The 18,167-nt window shown below is 33.0% G+C and overlaps 1 protein-coding gene across 1 annotated transcript; it reads right to left on the bottom strand.

Moving 5' to 3' along the window:
* Window positions 1–4,186: 4,186 nt before the first annotated feature.
* LOC133286217 (probable jasmonic acid carboxyl methyltransferase 2) lies at window positions 4,187–10,243 on the bottom strand. Its single transcript, XM_061483610.1, has 4 exons — window positions 10,051–10,243; window positions 9,501–9,905; window positions 6,825–7,100; window positions 4,187–4,772 (listed from the first exon to the last, which is right to left on the bottom strand). The coding sequence occupies exons 1-4, from the start codon at window positions 10,123–10,125 to the stop codon at window positions 4,413–4,415; spliced, it is 1,116 nt and encodes a 371-aa protein (XP_061339594.1). The 5' UTR covers window positions 10,126–10,243; the 3' UTR covers window positions 4,187–4,412.
* Between the last annotated feature and the right edge of the window lie 7,924 nt (window positions 10,244–18,167).

Raw genomic sequence — 18,167 nt, 5'->3', positions numbered from 1 at the left:
TACTTGAAGGCAAATTGTAATATGTCTATTTGAAGTTGAAATTTGTAATATGGAGAATTGATGTAACATTGAAGTATGTAATATGATGAAAGGGCAATAGGCCTATTCTAAGGTGTGAATGATGATTTATGATTCAATGAATTCATGAAATTGGACTCTTGTGATTGAAATAAGTTAACATGGAAAAGTAAGCATTGATTATGTATTTTGAGTAAATTGGATATAAACTGTGAAGGGTTGTAAGAGCACCAAGGCATTGCTAGTCCTTGTGTGCGACCCATGATTATTAGGTACAAAATTGAGGTTAGATAACTCACATTCAAAGGTGGAATTTATTAGGAAAACAAAGGAAACTCTGGCGAAATTTTTAGAAATTGGCAGAATTTAGGTGAACTTTGGGAGAGCATATCTCCCTCCACATAAGTCCAATGGGGACGTGCCATACGCCGTTTTAAAGCTTGAGATATCCTCTACCTTGTGTTAAAAATTGAGAATTTTCTAGGTTGTATGCAGCCCTGTAGAGGCCAGGGAAACCGGAATGTACAGCACGCCCCTGTACAGGGGGCTGTTTCTGGTTGTTTTTGGGAATTTTATTACCGTTTCGTTTCTTAGTCAAATTAGGTGCATGATATGTCAAATTGAAGCATGAGGTGTCTAGTTTTCTGTATAAAAAATTGAGAGAAATTGGTTGAGTGTATTTTCCAAAATCACTGAGAGAGTAAGGACTGTTTGGAGCCTGTTTGAGGTTGGTTGGCAGATTTGCTTGTCAACTTCAAACGGCGATATCCGGAGCAAACGAGAACTTTAAGAAAGAAAATGGCCTTGAAGGACGATGGCATGTGAGGATGAAAACAAAAAAATTTCAAAGCGGATTCACACATGCTAATCCAGATACATGCTTTAAGACAGTATGATGTACCTTGTTCGTGATTCAAAACTCCAAGATGATCAGTGTTAGGTTTGAAGGTTCAAACCCTCTAACGTTGATCCACACCACCCTACGTCAAGATGCAAGCACCCTTCTTGAAAAGCCACCAAACGAACACCACAAGGAAGGCACCTTAGGCGTCCCAATAGGAGAAGAAGGAGGCAAGGTTAATGTATTTAGATGAGCGAATTATTCAGCATGAAAAACTCACAAAGTGGCGCATGGATTTTATGAGAAAGGGCTAGGTAATTTTCAAAAAACCCTAAAGAGAACCTCACAAAAGGAAGCACACTTGGAGATGAGAGAATGATTGAATTGAATCAGATTTTTCTCCCAAAAATCTGACTTAATAACCATCATATGGCCAGCCATATGGTGCGCCCTTATTCAGCCCAAAAGGAGTCCAAATACATTGAGTAGTTGCATTCAAATTTGAACCAACTCACTCACTTATTCTCTCAACAACCAAATCTGATTGGAGCTTATTTGGTTGATCATACGACCATCATAAGACCCCAAAATGAGCGCCCCAAATCAGCCTTGGTTGATGCCCAAAGATCTCCTCTTGATACTTGGGATTTGTTCCAACAAGATCTTATCTTATCCTTTTGTTATGAAACAACTTTTCATAGCCAATTCAAATTCGAATTCAAACATTTAAATTCAAACGTTCAAACATTTAAATTCAAAATTCAAATTCAAAATTCAAATTCAAGATTTACATATTTGATAATTAATTTAACTAATTAAATTAATTAATAATGTCTTGGACCATCCAAGCAGTATTATGCGCCCTTTCCCTCTTAGGTGGGCTTCCAAACTTCTTCTTGGGCTAACAACCTTTATTAGGCCCAATACCTTTAATGTTATATTCATCAAGACAATAAGGTGTTAGTGTGTGACCCATTAGGCCCAACATAGCCACTGACATAAATGGGCTTGGGCCCAACAAGCCCACAACCTATTTAATGACAACACAGAGCACTAGCAATGCTTTGTTGCCCCAGTGCTAGTTAGGTTAATAACATGATCATCCTATTACATATATTTGGTTACCGTATGTATTTCCTTTCCTCTCGGTTACCTTCCCTTTAAACCTAGGGTGAGGATACGTATCAACCCTTGCGGTTTAGGGTAAGCTTTAATTCGAAATAAGGAATCTTCAATTTACTGACTCTAAAGACAGATCATCTTATGATCTCTTTTACTATGTATAGATTTCCGAGTCCTGTAAATGTCATTCCGATTTCTCCGGTTTACAGATAACCTAATCCTTCACAGAGATTTGACGAATTCCTTCAGCTTATCACCCTAGGCCTGTGCTCTTTCAGGACATGCCTAAAAGTATACCTATGAGTCTCCATGTTTCTGGCAGACGAGGTATACAATCAAAACATGCCTTCTAGAACACAGTCTAGGTGACAACTTATGGTCTAAGGAAAGACATACCCAAATATTAAGAGACTGCTGTAATGATACTTTTGTAAGATTTCCTCATAGAGTCTCTTTGTGGGTCTGTTCAGTGCGAGCTATACCCTTATAGGTCCACCCACGACTTTAGCTAAGACATCTCCATATCTGTAGCTCATGAGGTCTTTACCTTGTATCCAAATACAAGTAGATAAGTCGTGCTAGTCTTACCCGAGATTACTGATCCCCATTCTCAGTGTCTCTAGACTAGGGACATAAAATTAGAAATAAACATTTAGTATCCTTAAATCCTCATGATCGTGATCTCATCACAGATACTCAAGAGATACCTATTTTATTTCAAGGGGTTTATCCAATTACTCATATAATATATTAACAATAATATTGAGACAAAATATGAAACAGGATAAAGAGTGCTTATTATTTATTTGCGACAATAAAAAAAGGTCCACATATGTCCTAATCTAATCAAAAGATTGTCTCTAGGACATCCATATACTAACACTTTATGACTCGTGTGATAGCTTCCTAGAAAGGTAATTAAGTCTAGAATAACATACTAAAAGATGAGAGGTTCGCGACATGCGGTTTGTCCGCAGAAATTAAAAGACCGAACCATGTTCAGATAGGTAGAAAACCTAAAAGTGAGATTTTAGCTAAGTGGATTTATGGGAATCCCTTAGTGACTTGAGAGAAGTATTCTATGATATATATATATATATATATATATATATATATATATATATATATATATATATATATATAGTTTAAATAATTATTCCGCAAAGAGTTTACAGTTACGGTCACAGCTTTTATTTATTACGCTTTATTATTGTTTAAATGCTCGCGTAATAAAACGGAAAAAGTTTACTCGCATTTTTATAAATGAATTGTTGTGATTGTAACTGCACTTAATATCATAATTAATGTTAACAATACCGGTGTACAACGGACTGTTACAAAAATAAAGTAAAAGAGTAGAAAGAATTCATAAAATAATTTTGGCAAAGTAACAACATATTCACAACTTTTAAAGAAATAATTTTAAAATACCAACTTTCAACATAACATAGATAAAAACATAATCAATATAGCTTTCTAAAATATCTAAAAATTAACTTTAAAAGTAAAGGAGAGAATGAGTTGTTTACTCCAAATATTACCTTCCCTTTTCTTTTTCTTCTTTCTTTCTCTTTCTCTTCCTCTTCCTCTTATTCCGATTCCTCTCCAAATAATATCTATAATAATTATTAATTTTTACAAAAATCTAAGGAATCTAATAATTACCTTTATAAATATTCTAAGAAATCTTAATCATTACGTTTATAAAAATATAAGGAATCTAATCATTACCTTTATAAATATCTAAGGAATCTTAATCATTACGATTATGAAAATCTAAGGAATCTAATCATTACTTTTATAAATATCCAAGATATTTTATTCTAATTATCCAAGATATTTTATATTATTTATTATTATTATTATTTTGAAATATTACAAATTTAATATAATATTATTATTCTAAATATTTACACATTCATACTAATAAACAAATACACATTATAGAAGTAATTTTCATGAACAAATGAAAACAATATTACTTTTATCAAAATTACTTTTAAATAAAAGTTTCTTAGTATAAAAACTACTTATATACATACTTCTCGACAAAATCAAATTTAAGAAAAATTAGGTTTAAGCGAAATTAAATTTTCGAAATCTATTGAAACACACAAACAGCAAGTAGTTGTCTTGCTTTGTGGGGGGAAATTCAATCATCACCACTCATTCAGTCATAGTCTAAAATCAAAAATTAAAGTGGAAAAAGCCAACTAATAATGGAGGACTGGACCGTGCCATTTCTGTTGTTGTTGTCAAATATTGGCATGACATGCATGAATAGACATATATATCTATAGACGTACGTAGCATATCTAGAAAAAGGGACCTAGAAATTAATAGTACAAGTGGAATCAGTCCCATTGTCAACAAATGTCCAACTATGTATCTATCTTTGAGGTAAATGAAGGTTGTTTTGTTGCTTGAATTTTCAGCCTCGTTTGACGAGAGAAATGACCAAATTGATGTATTTGGTCCTAGTCTTGGATAAGTGATCCTCCACAAGTTTGGCGTACCTTCGAAAAAGTTCATCCATTATATGATTCCCAAAATGAGATTCCAGCATGGACTCAACCACAGCCCTTATGGTCCTTGCCACTCGCTCTCCACGTGATAGCATCCCTACTGAACCACTCTGCAATTCCATTGCACCATCCCAATCAACTTCATAACCTTCATGGCCATCCACCGCAAATGACCCTTCCTTTTGAACCTCCAATTTCAATTCCTCTAAGCAAGGAGCATAGTAAGGAGCGTCAAAAGAATCCACCTTTTCCTCTTCAACTAGACCCTGCCAAAAGTAAATAAATAAATACGAAAATTTTTAACTTCATACCACCAGAAATTTTCTCATAAATTCGTTCTTTGATTTTTACATAGACCCAAATCCAGTGTTAGAACGTGTTCATCTAGCAATGTGGTGTATATCTTTATTTATTAGTCCGTCTAAACTGTTAGATAACAGAACATCATGAGGTTAATAGACTTGTGACTTTGTACTAAACAAAAAACAAAAAAAAAACAGACTTGTGAGAAACCAGAATTTTAAGACACTATTAGCCATACCAATTAGTCATGTAAGTGTGAATGGATGAGAGTTTCTCCTGTTACGTAATAGTGAATAATTAAATAACAACTTTTGTGTTTTTCTCTCTAAGTGGGATGCTAGAGATAATATTGTTAGAGAAATATATAAAAACTATTGATGAAGCTTCACTCAACACTTTAAACTTTTGGGTTACATTAGTTGTTTGAATATATTTCCTCTTTGAATTTTTTGGGATTTTGGGAGATAGATCAAATATTGAGAAATGTGAATTTCTCCGCATTCACCGTGTTGCATGCTACCCCGCGTCTTTCAACTTTCCCCAATTGCCGTCCATAGAGCAGCCACTAAAACAATAGTGGCTTTCAAGAAAGACCCCGTACGTCCATATATATATATATATATATATATATATATATATATATATATATATATATATATATCAGAAAAATATTCCTGCAGTTAATGCAGATAAACTATTTGTATTTACTTTCAAAACGACGTCGTTTAGAGATCAAAAAATTAAAAAATTATAATTATAAAGACTAAAATAACCTGAAATAAATTAAAATTACAAAAATATCATGTTTCCGCTCCAAAACGACGTCGTATTGGGCTTACTACAAATAACTTATTTGCAGTAACTGTAGAAAAAGCTAACCCTATATATATATATATATATATATATATATATATATATATATATATGTATATATAGAGTTTACATTTCTGCATGCTGTACGTGCAGCAATCAAATACTTATCATATATATACTTAAAAGCATTAAATGTGAGAAATTATAACCATACAAAGGATGAAAGCATTAAATGTGAGAAATTATAACCATATATCTGTCGTTGTTGTACGTAAAGCGGCTGTATGCAACAATCAAATACTTGCTATATATATACTTGAAAGCATTAAATGCGAGAAATCATAACCATACAAAGGATGAAAGCATTAAATGTAGGAAATTATAACCATACACCTGCCGTTGTTGTACGTAAAGCGGCTGCAGAAATAATTTTACCTATATATATATATATATTGGCTTTAATTTTCTCATGTTGCATGAGAATTATTTTCTCATGCTGTGACTGAACTAGTTGTGGGCCCATACTTATTAAAAAAAGAAAAAAAAAACTTTGTACACATATCGAAGGGTCACAACATGAGAAAACACTTCTCATGCAACATGAGAAGTGTTTTTCCCTATATATATATATATAGGGTTTCGATTTTTTCATGCGGTAGGAGAAATTTTTTTCATGTTGTAGACTCATCATTTGTGTGACCACATCTATTAAAAAAATAAAAAAACAAAAGAAAATATTGCACGAAAATCGAAGAGTCACTAGTAGGAGAAAACAACTCTCCTACAATATGAGAAAATGTTTTTCCATATATATATATATATATATATATATATATATATATATATTAAAAGTATTTCTATAGTTACCTTTTTTAACTAAGTTTGACAACCAAGATATAGTTATAATAATAAAGTTGTTCTTTTTTTTCTCTCTTCTGACATTGCCGGCTGACGTGGCGGAGAGAGAAAATATATTTTTTATGTTTTTCTGGTCAGACTTAGTTTAAAAGGTAGGTACACAACTTTATTTAAAGTGATTGTAGAAATATATATATATATATATATATATATATATATATATATATATATATATGTCAATGATTTTGTGACTATTCTATTATGATCATTGTGCTTTCTAGCTAGTACTTATACAAACTGCAGATGTGTTAATTTGAAGTTTGAGGTACTGATGTGCTACGTACCTCCGAAACCATACTCATGAGGGCATTAGCTAAAAGTTCCCACTGATAGCAACTATTGGGGGCTGTTGGGTCCATGGATTCCCTACCCATAAGAGACAACATCATTCTTCCTCCGGCTACCATTTCTTGCGAGCGTGAATCCAGGAACAGTGAAAAGTCATTCTGGAATTGACGCGAATAAGCATCTACCACGCACTGTGGACTGCTCTTTGATATGTATATCTTTCCCTTGTTCAATACTCTTCCCCATTTATCATCCTCCAATCCAGTAGGAACCTGCGGGTATCGCACGCTACTAATAATTAGTTTGGCATATGTAACAGATATCCAACTTTTTGAACAGTTATCTTTTCTGTTTTGCTCACGTAAATCTCTGTGTATATATAGTCTCCTTAGGCTTTGTTAGTGGATCTGGAGGTGAAGGAAAGGAAAGGAAAGATACTTTTGTGTTTTGCTCATGTAATTCTCTTTGTGTATAAAGTTTCTTTTGTTGGGGAGTTACTTTGGAGGAAAAGAGAAGGAAAGTGATCTAATAGGAAGGGGAAAAAAGGAAGGAAGAGAAAATTAAGGGTATTTTATTCCCGAGTTAGAGTTAAAAATATGATAAAAAAAAATAAAGACTTAACGAGATATTTTTATAATTTTATATTTATAAAAAAGGTAATATGATTGTTATCAAAAAAAAAAAAAAAAAAGGTAATATGATTAAAAACTAAACTAATTAATATTATATTTACAAAAATAATATAATATAATTATTTTATTTTATAATAAATGTTAAGGGCAGATAAGTAATTTTTATTATATTCTCTTTAAAAATTTTAAATTAGGAAACTTTAATTTTACGGGTAATAAGAATTTTGAAAGATTTTACGGAAATTCTCATTTCCCTTCTCCTATTAGTTAATCTAAAAGACATAAATAACAGAGGAAGGTTATACTTACAACTTATTTTTGTTTACAACGACAATTTTAACCGTTGATTTCTGTCAATCAACGATTATCATTTATTGTAAATTAATAATTAATTAATAAATTTAATTTACGAAAATAATAACAGTTGATTGACGAAAATCAACAGTTAAGATTAATTGTAAAAAGTTGTAAACAAAAATAGATTGTAAGTATAACATTTCTCTAAATAATATATTCTCCTTCCTTTTCTTCCCTATAAAAATGTCTCCCAAACAAATCCTTAGGATCCGTATAAAAAAAAGTCTCTTCAGCCTATCACAAAATACAAAAATAAAAAGCTCCATGTCCCTTTTTTAGGTCTAGTTTGTCTTTAGTTAACCAGTTTTACATCAATAAAAGTAAGTGCGTATTTGAGGGGATTTTTTTTTATAAGTAAAAGTTAGGCCAAATATATTTTTATAAAAGTTATTATTATAAAAAAAAATTATAATAAAGAAAAAATTAAAAACTAAAAGCTGTTTTTTTAAGGTATATATCAAATTTTCCTCATTTATTTTATAATTTTACCATTATTCTAAATTTGTATTAATAACTTTTATCATTAATCCTAATAATTTATTCTAATAATAAATTATTTTTATTTTCTGTCCTCTAAAACCATTATAGTAATTTTATACAATCACTAAATAATATTTAATTATTTTTTAACTTCAACTTAAAAATAACTTTTAACCTAAAAAAAATTTATCAAATAGGCTGTAAGCAAAAAGCAAGGGACTCAATTTTTGCAGTGCAGATATATTTCTTTAAAAGTTTTATAAGTTTATCTCATTGTTGTGGTTTGGGGACCATCCTCTTAATCATAGCACAGATGCTTGAAAGATGCAACGTTTTTTACTATTTTTAATCACGAAAGCTTTACTATTTTTACTGCAACATGCTACGTTTCGATGCTTGAAAGATGGACACGTACGTACAAATGGAAAAACGTAACAAAGAAAGATTAGCCAAAAACGTACGTGGCCAATGCAGGACCATGTTTATTGGTCCCTCTACTACTAATGTTAATATCGTACAATTTCCGCGAGTCACTGTCTATTGCACATAATTTTCCAAACGGAAACCATGTACATCCCTGAGAGTCTAGCAATATGAGCCATTAATTTATGAGAAAAAGTGAGAGAAACACAAATAAAATAAAATAAAAAGGTAATATGATTTAGCGTGTCATTTTGTAAGAGGTTGAGTTCCCCGTCAATAACAAACTCTTTCCTAAATTTTAATATCTGTTTCAACTTTTTAGTCCGTTGCCTTTGCTCGTGTATGCATTCCGGGTAACCAGTTTGCAATTACAACAGAAAAGGACATGTGCATGTGTTAGAGATTGAATATAAGCCTAAGAAAGTTGTATTATACTTTGAAATATAATATAAAATTGTACGGGGATGGATCCGTTTATAAATTTTTTATAAATTTTTTTATAAATTATACTATCTTCTCACAAGTGTTCTCTCGGAAGAAGATAGTGTAGTTTGTAAGAGTTTGTAAACAAAAAAAGTTTGTAAATATAACCTATTCTAAATTATATATTCGTGTGATTTTGTAAGATAATTTTTTTAATTTTATAAAAACAGGTGTCCAAAAAACTCTATCAGAACCTACTTTATACAAGAATTTAGACTATTGGGAGAATTAGATTCATGTTATCGTATTAGAACTTCTACCAGATACTTTGGTTCTTGATATAACATATATGCATACCTGAGAAAGCCAATGGAGGCTTGAAGAAGAGTGCACAAAGTGGAGGCTCTTGCTTGGGAACAACCTACCGTAGAAAGAGCCAGGAACAGCGGAAATGAAACAAGAACCAAACCCAGTTCCCTTTTCTTGCCTTTGTTTTCTGTAGAAAGATGGCAATGAACGAAAGATGTTGTTGAAGTCATTCATGAAAAGGTCGTTCAAATACACTATCAATTCCGGCGCAGGGCGATCTAACATGCGCGAGGTGGCGTACACAGCATCAAGTATCTCAGAAACGACCGTTAAGACATTGGGTCCAGAGGAGCAACCCAAGTCCGCAATGCCCATGCTCACTGGCCAACTTGAGCATAGAGTTTTCACAATAGCTTTAGTTGTTGCTTCCTTCCCCACAGAGATAATCTTGTTCTACAAAATTTACACAAAACTCAATAAGCACATGACAAGAGACGAAGCCTTAATTAATTTTGTGTTCTTAAAATATTATATAGTATTTTCATACTATGTCTTTAGAAATAGAAACTTTTAATATTTTGTGTAAATAAAAGCCAACCTGAACGCCAGAGTTCATGGCATAGCTAGTCTCGCCTGCTCCTTTGTTCATGTGAAGTACTTTCTCCAATTCCATTTCTTTCCTCTGAGCTTGTTACTGTTTTGGAGTTGGACTTGAAGACGTGGCCAAGGGAAAATGTGAAGTTGATGAATTAATGCTCACTTCAATTCGGCAAACTACCTTAAAAGTAGTATGTCACTGACTCAATTAGAAAGGTATGCTCAGGAAGAGTTACGTTGTCTCTATAAATAAGAAATGAATGGTCTCATGACACTAGTAATAACTAGTCTTATTCCAGTAGGTTAGAATCACATATACAGTAAAACTTTTTTTTATTAAATTTTAACACAATTGCTTTTTAAGAAGAAAAAAGTATTTATGCTTTTAAATGACATAACTTATATCATTTTACTCTCACCAAGAGGTGGGATCCACACTTTTACTTTTTTTGTAAACTCTCTCTATTCCTTTATCTATCTCTTTCTCTCTCTTAAAATGACACAACTTTACATCATTTAAAATGACACACATTTTTTTCTTTTAAAAAACTTAAATTCAGAATCACTGATTAAACTGGAATAACACCTTACTATTTAATTCACATGTTTGGTAATGTTAATTTGTATTTAAACATGATGTTATATTTGTCACGTGAGAATATCGATTAAATAAGAGAGCCAACCTCACCTGTAATGGTGACCACATATTAACTATTAAGTTCGTACCCCCTGCAAGATCAATCGGAAAGTGGGATCCTGGGGTAGACTAGAGTTGTCAATTTCTCGGACGTTTTTCTTTTGAACATTAAAAAATTTGGTTCGCCTTTGTATTTCAGGGTCAGATATTTTTATTCACATGGATCACAAGTACTGTAATCAAAAGTAAAATATCACAGTTGTTATTTTGAAGAAGATTTTACTTAATTATTATTTTTAACTTGTGGGAATAGTCTCTCAATTGTATCTATAAAAACATATGACCGATGACCGAAAAATTCAAAGGGTTCTTTATTTAATTATTTTTTATAAATCCAGGATGTATATATGATGAGACTCTACTTGCTCGTTGAGGCCTAAATAGCGAAAGGTTTCACTTCTAGCAGCAAAGAATTTTCCCAAAATCGAACTTCAAATCCTGTCTTTTGGGCACATTCTTTCAGGCGGGTCAAGGAAAAGAGTATAGAGGAACAGTGACTAAACTGTCATGGCCAAAAAAATTACCAGACTGCCACGCCAACAATAAATTTTGCCAAAATACCACGTGGCATATTTCGCTATATTGTGTAGCGAAATATGTGTGCAAATAATTCGCTACACAGTGTAGCGAAATATGTCATGTCAGACTGCTCAGAACCAAAAATGTCATGTGTCAAAATTGAAGAAATTTGCTACATAGGACAGCGAATTTCTACAATTGTTACACGTGGCATTTTTGGTTCTAACGTAGCATATTTCGCTACACTGTGTAGCGAATTATTTGCACACATATTTCGCTACACAATGTAGCGAAATATGCCACATAGCATTTTGGCAAAATTTACTGTTGGCGTGACAGTCTGATAATTTTTTTGGCCAACAGTGGCAAAATGGTCATTGTTCCAGAGTATAGAAGTGGAAGGACCTATGAACTCAATGCTTTAAGGTTTTGGGTTAAGATGTGGTGTCGAACTCACTTAATATATTTGATCCACTTAGTCCGTTGGTTGTGGTCCCCCGCCACGGGCTTTCTCTGGACCCACCTAATAGAGGTATCAGAGCCGGATTTGGATCGAGCTAGACTGGTGATTGGCTAGGAGGCGGGTTGAGTACTTGGGCCATGGGGTACTCGGTTGAGGGAGAGCATATCAATGTTGTGTTTCACACTTAAGCGGAGAGATTGTTGATATATTCAAATGTGATGAGTCTCACATTGGTTGGTAATAGGCTAAGTGAAGAATATATAAATGGAAGGGCCCATGAAACTAATGCCTTAAGATTTTGGATTGAGATATGATGTCCAACTCACTTGATGTATTTGATCCACTTAACCTATTGTTGGTAGTCCTTAGCCATAAAATTTTTCCTATACCCACCTGACATAGTCTTCTAACTAAATCCGCAACAACCCCTTGAAATTTGCAAAGGGTTTTATTAATGGGAAAAACTATACCCACCTGACACAGGTTTTATTAATGGGAAAAACTATACCAACCTGACACAATCTTCTAACTAAATCCGCAACAACCCCTTGAAATTTGCAAAGGATTTTATTAATAGAAAAAATTATTCTTATGTCACATGACATAAGTTTTTTCTTCTACACACTTTTCGATAATTGTGTCATCTTTTTTTTTCTTTTTTTTCAGGTGATAGAGCCCACTGATTTGTCCCTATGACATGAGATAACTATCTCCTTTAACATGAGATTAATAAAACCTGTTATTAATTAAGCTAGATAATACTTAAAAAGTCACGTTCTTTTTGTTTGTTACGCAACATAAAATATTTACGAATTTAATATGCAGGGTTGCAATAAAAAATGTATACTAAATTGTGTATCATTATGTCCTTAAGTAATATAACACAATTATTACAAAAGTCATAATATTTTAATGACGAGACAATATATATTATTGATTGATAGTACAAAATTTTTTTACTCTTAACATGGATCCAATTAAAATCATTATTTATTCCATATAGTGAAATCAGAACGAGAATTGAAATTACTGCTTTACAATTTTGTAGCTTTAGATGAAATGCTTACCTAAGCCATTATATTTATAGTATATGAAATCCACACGAACTACAATTAAAATAAAGTTTACATGTAGCAGCAATGTCTTTCATGAGACGAACTGGATCTGCAGTGGGAAAACTAACTGCACGCGGTACAATTAATCCTTAATCTCCAATTTCTACGTTGCGTGTGTGTTTTCAAACCAACTTTTTAAACGACTATGACAATGGCAATCCTCCTCGAAAAAAGGTATAATACCCTCTAATACATGTAGACATAAATAGATACTGGTTTTTATTATATACAGATAGTATTAGCATATATTTTATATTTTATATTTTTCTTTCTGTTGTAACTGTTTCTAGAATGTTCTGATGTGTAATGTGATGTGTAATTCTGTTTTGTTTTGAGCTGATGGTGCTAATATGCATGCACCATTCTATTACGCACGACGAGCTATTAGCTCAGTGATAGAGCGTGCTCCTGATAATTGCGTCGTTGTGCCTGGACTGTGAGAGCTCTCAGCTTACATCATGATTATGCTGCATAAACCAAGTGAATAGTGAGTCATTTGTATTCCTGGAAACAAAAAAAAAAAAAAATTGATTTAAAAAATCACTTCGAAAGTGATTTAGAATCGATTCAAAATATGTCCGAAATTAGTTTATATACCCGAATCGGTTCTGAACTAGTTCAGAATTAGTCATAAATCATAAATCAGTTTTGAATCATAAACCAATTCTGAATCGATTCAGGAAAAATAAAATCAATTAGGACAAAATAAAATAATTTGGTTCCTTAAACCGATCCGGTTTAAACCTTCTATAAAATAACCGATTCCGGTGGAACCATGCCCACCCTGCACATGATTACCAACACCTAACAGATCTTGATAATAGACCTCAATTACACCGCACACAAGATAGTGCTTCTTCACTAGTTGATTTCATGAATCACCTTTATATTGATTCAATCATAAACTACATTGCATAACACCCACACATGCTGCATGTGGAGATCCATCATTAAGTTTCTAAGCAAAAACGAGACTCAACCATCACACCTTTACCCATGCAAGGTCCAAGTTTCATCCTCTATATAAATAGCTATTGTGCCACCAAACAATTCACAACTACAACTGAGCCTATATCTTGATCTACATAATTGTGATGGAAACATAATTGTGGAGTTAAAGGACCTGAAACTGAGCTCAAAGTTAATGTAAGGATGTTATTGTGAAATTTGGTGTAGTTTCGATTATCTAGCTACAACTTCAGCTAAACACAATAATTCAGATGTTCTTTGACTTGATGAAAAGCTAAGAAGATGATCCACAATTGTTATGAAGACAAAGACCTAACTCTAGTTTTAAAGGATATTAAACCAAACTTCGAGTAATTACTACAACTGTGTTGTCAGAGAATCTGATTCAGTTTTAGATTTTTAGGAATAACTAGAGTTACAGAGAGAGGCGGACCGGTGTTGTTGTCTGTGTCTGCACATGCAGACACAAAAATTTGAGAATGTTTTTTTTTTAAATGGGTGGGTGATTTAAGTCAAGTAAAAAAAATATATATATATATAATAGAAAGATTGAAAAGAAAAAAGTAAAAATAGGCCCAAGCACAACCCAACCAACCCATATAATTAAAAGCTTAAAACTTAAACCCTACCCCATTGCTTTGTCTCTTCTTCTTTTTTTTAAACATAAACCTTATTAGCTCCAAACCTTAATGGACATCAATGATTCCTGAAATTCAATCTTCATCAAGTGAAGGAGAATTGTATGGGATTTTTCACATTTTTTTGTTAAGCAAAAGTGATCAACTTTGGATCAAATAGACATCGATAGAGGTTGATTTTTGATCAATTAACCCCTAAAATTAATACATTTAAAATTTTCTTTAAAAAAAATCTTCAGGGGCTCTGCCCCCGAACCCCCACCTTAAGTGTTCACATATAATTTTTTTTCTGGGTCCGTCACTGGTTACAAACATTAAATTTGGTCATTCTTTAATTTTTTTGGGAAAGCTAGGTGTTGGATTTGGGCTCTTTTACTAAAGCCTGATTGGGCTATTAGTATGAGAAGAGCCCAAGAAACCTATAAACCCAATGAGCTTAGAGCTAGGGTTTTTTGGAACCCATATAAATACTACCACTTAAGTCATCAGCTCCTAGGTCATCTGTGAGAAAGACGCAAGCTCAAATCTGATTAGCGCCCACACACTTCCCCTTCCTCCTCGAGAGATAGTTTGAAAGGTTTGCCAGAACACCTGTTCGTGCTGTGACGTAGCAGTTCGTGAGTTCGGACTGTCACGCAAAGGAACAAGAAGTGTGGAGCATCTCAGAGATCTGCGCCATCAAAGAGGTAAATGATAAAATCAAGATGATCCTTTACATCCATACCACAATGGTCTTAACGTTTCCGCATGATGTTATTGCTCCTACAATTGGTATCAAAGCCGGATTGTGTTTTTGGATGGGGATCTAGTTTTATTTTACGTTTATCATGTAATTTGTTTTGTTATTCAAATATTTGCATGAGTATCATTATAATTCTTTTTATTAAAAAATCTATTCTTTATATGGTTTTGGCTTTAATCCATGGTAGAAATTTCCTTGTATTTTCTTGGGTTGTAACAAGGAAGCTAATCCCATATGATTAGGTTTCCTCCTTGAATTTTATTTCAATTTTGTATTTTTTTCAATTTGTATTCCAAAATCGTAATAAAAGAAGATCAAGAAGATGAACAAAGATGCGCGTTCGTCACTGTTTTGACATGTTCGTGACCTTTCGATGGCCGATTTCAGCAACCAACCACATCATAAGAAAGAGGACAGAAGGACAAGTACAACAGTGGTCGGAACACCGCGAACGGAGGCCGGACGCGCCCTCACGCACCACCTAAAGTGGCTGCGCGTGGGCCTCACTCGCCATTACAAAACCGGCGCGTGACAGCTTCGATTGCGGTGGTTCCGGTGGCGACGGCTTCGTCTCCTCAAGGTGGTCCTTCCCCGGGAGTTTCGTGCTGAGATGAGTTCGGGTGACGGCGCAGTGGACGTGACCGCTAGGGTTCCTGAAAGTTGACTTAGGGTTTCTCGCAAAAAAATTGGTATTTTGGGCCTTTGGGCCCATGGTTACCATAATGTGGCTTGAAACAGAACCTATGGATTATAAGGAAAGGTAATCAATCGCAAAGTTTCCTATTTGATTACTCTGTAATTTTATTTTTTTTAGGAGACCATGGATTAAGGTTTTTATTATAATTAATTGCCTTATTCGTTTGAATAGATGAATTATATGATTGATAACATGCTTTATTGTGATAACATGCTATATAGAATAGGTGGTGTCCATATCGTTGCATAACTTGTATAATTACATGAGCATAGTAGCTATTATGTCTTCAGCGACTAGTATGATATTTATTATGAGATTATTTTGATTTCAAATTATCCTCATAAATGATTATTATTATGATTGTTGAAATCTAGATTAATAATTAAATCAATTATTTGGATGATTTAAATCTAGAAAAATAATTTTGAAATATGTACATAACGAATTTAATAAATTAATGATCGTTATGGAAATTATTTTGATTTCAAATTATCCTCATAAATGATAATTATTATGATTGTTGTAATCTAGATTAATAATTAAATCAGCTATTTGGATGATTTAAATTTAGAAAAATAATTAAGAAAATTTCCTAAGAGAATAGTTTATTTAGCGAGTAATTTGTGGGTCTTCTAAAATAGTCATGTGTTAAACACACGCTGCATACCACAATCATGTATCATGATTGTGTGAAGAACACGTTGCCTATCATGACCGGATTTTAGGACCTTAATGATTTAAAAATTCAGATTAGCTAAGTGATGCACATTCATCGGCGCTCTTGCTTACATAGTTTTTGAAATCAAACAAAAGTTACTTTCATTTAAACAATTCTTGGAAATTGGAAAATTTGCTTATGTTGAATGGAAGGAGATTTAAATTAAGAAATTAATTTATCCTTCAAGCGCATTAGAGGACCATTAATAAAATAATCATTCGAAGTCTCATCGGATAAGCATGATTGGATTTTATTAGATTGGACCTAAATAATTATGGGAGGAGATTTAAATTAAGAACTTAATTTAACCTTCAGGCGCATTGTGGCCGGGGCTTATCTATTGGGCTTTAATAATTTCAAAATTTTAATAAAGTATTGTATGGCCCAATGTCGACAATACTAAGTTATTAAAGATAATTTTGAAATTAAATAATAAATTTAACAGAGCTTATAAAAATTATCAAATAAAAATATTGAATGGGTGAAGGTTTTAAATTAAGTATTTAATTTTAAAATCTGTGGGCTCCATTTGTGGGTCCATTATAAAATGGTGATGTGAAGTCCCGTCGGATAAGTATGATCAGATTTTATTTGATTGGACCTTAATAAATTCAAAATTTTAGTTAGATATTGTACAGCCCGTCTTCGGCAATATTTAGAAACTAAAGACAATTTTGAAACTAAACAATGGTTAATTACATTCAAATTTGGTAAAGTTATTAACCCTCTCGTCGAGGCTATGATAATGGCACCGAAGGCCCAAATAACAATTTTAGTTTTTACAAGTGATTTGCCCGTCGTAAGCCTTGTAAAGATAAACTAGAGTAGTTATGAGAATCTACTTGTACTTCGTTTGTTTATTGCATTATTTGTTTGTAATTGTGTGCTTTATATGTTTTTTCAGAAAATGACTTCCTTCAATCCTTTAGCTATGATTTTGAGTCAAAAACCTCTAGATGGTACAAACTTCGAAGAATGGAAAAGGAACCTTGATGTTATTCTTAAACATGAAAAGCTGAAATTTGTCCTTATCGTACCAAAGCCATGACAACCTGTAGAGAGTGCATCTAAGGAAACTAAGATGCATTTCTCATATTGGGAGAGGGCAGATATGGTAGTTCGCTGCTATATTATTGTCAGTCTTTCCAAATACTTGCATAAGCAAATGTACATGATTAAGAGTATAGTAGAAATGTTTCAGACTCTTAATGACATGTTGGCTGCGTCTAGCAGCTCTGCTAGACAGAATGCAGTCAATGCAGGTTTTGCTAAGAGTCTTGTTAAATCCAAAGGGAAACCCAAGGGTGGTAACAAGAACAAAATGACTTGGTTATCAGTTATCAAACCAGTTGCAATGAAGAAGCCAAAAGGCAAGTGCTTCAAGTGCGGACTGAAGGGACACTTGATGAAAGATTTCCCAGAGGTGATGAAAAGAAAAAGGTAAGGGTAATTTAAAAGGCTTAATTAGTGGATGAATCTATGATTCAAGAACCACTAACTATGTTTGTTGCTATTTGTAGTGGTTCAAGCATAGAGAGCCTATTACCATTGGACAAAGAT

The sequence above is a fragment of the Gastrolobium bilobum genome, unplaced genomic scaffold, assembly GCF_033153095.1.
Source record: "Gastrolobium bilobum isolate Gb01-03AN ecotype WA unplaced genomic scaffold, APGP_CSIRO_Gbil_v1 utg17614, whole genome shotgun sequence".
NCBI lineage: Eukaryota > Viridiplantae > Streptophyta > Magnoliopsida > Fabales > Fabaceae > Gastrolobium > Gastrolobium bilobum.
Note: the sequence above shows the minus strand (reverse complement) of the source record. Positions and strands in the feature narration are given on the sequence as shown.

Excerpts from the sequence above, each read along its gene's own strand:
- LOC133286217 (XM_061483610.1), bottom strand. The coding sequence starts at position 10,125 with ATGGAATTGGAGAAAGTACTTCACATGAACAAAGGAGCAGGCGAGACT. Across the intron at positions 9,906-10,050 it reads CCATGAACTCTGGCGTTCAG|AACAAGATTATCTCTGTGGG; the intron begins GTTGGCTTTTAT and ends TAAATTTTGTAG. Across the intron at positions 4,773-6,824 it reads TCATGAGTATGGTTTCGGAG|GGTCTAGTTGAAGAGGAAAA; the intron begins GTACGTAGCACA and ends TACTTTTGGCAG.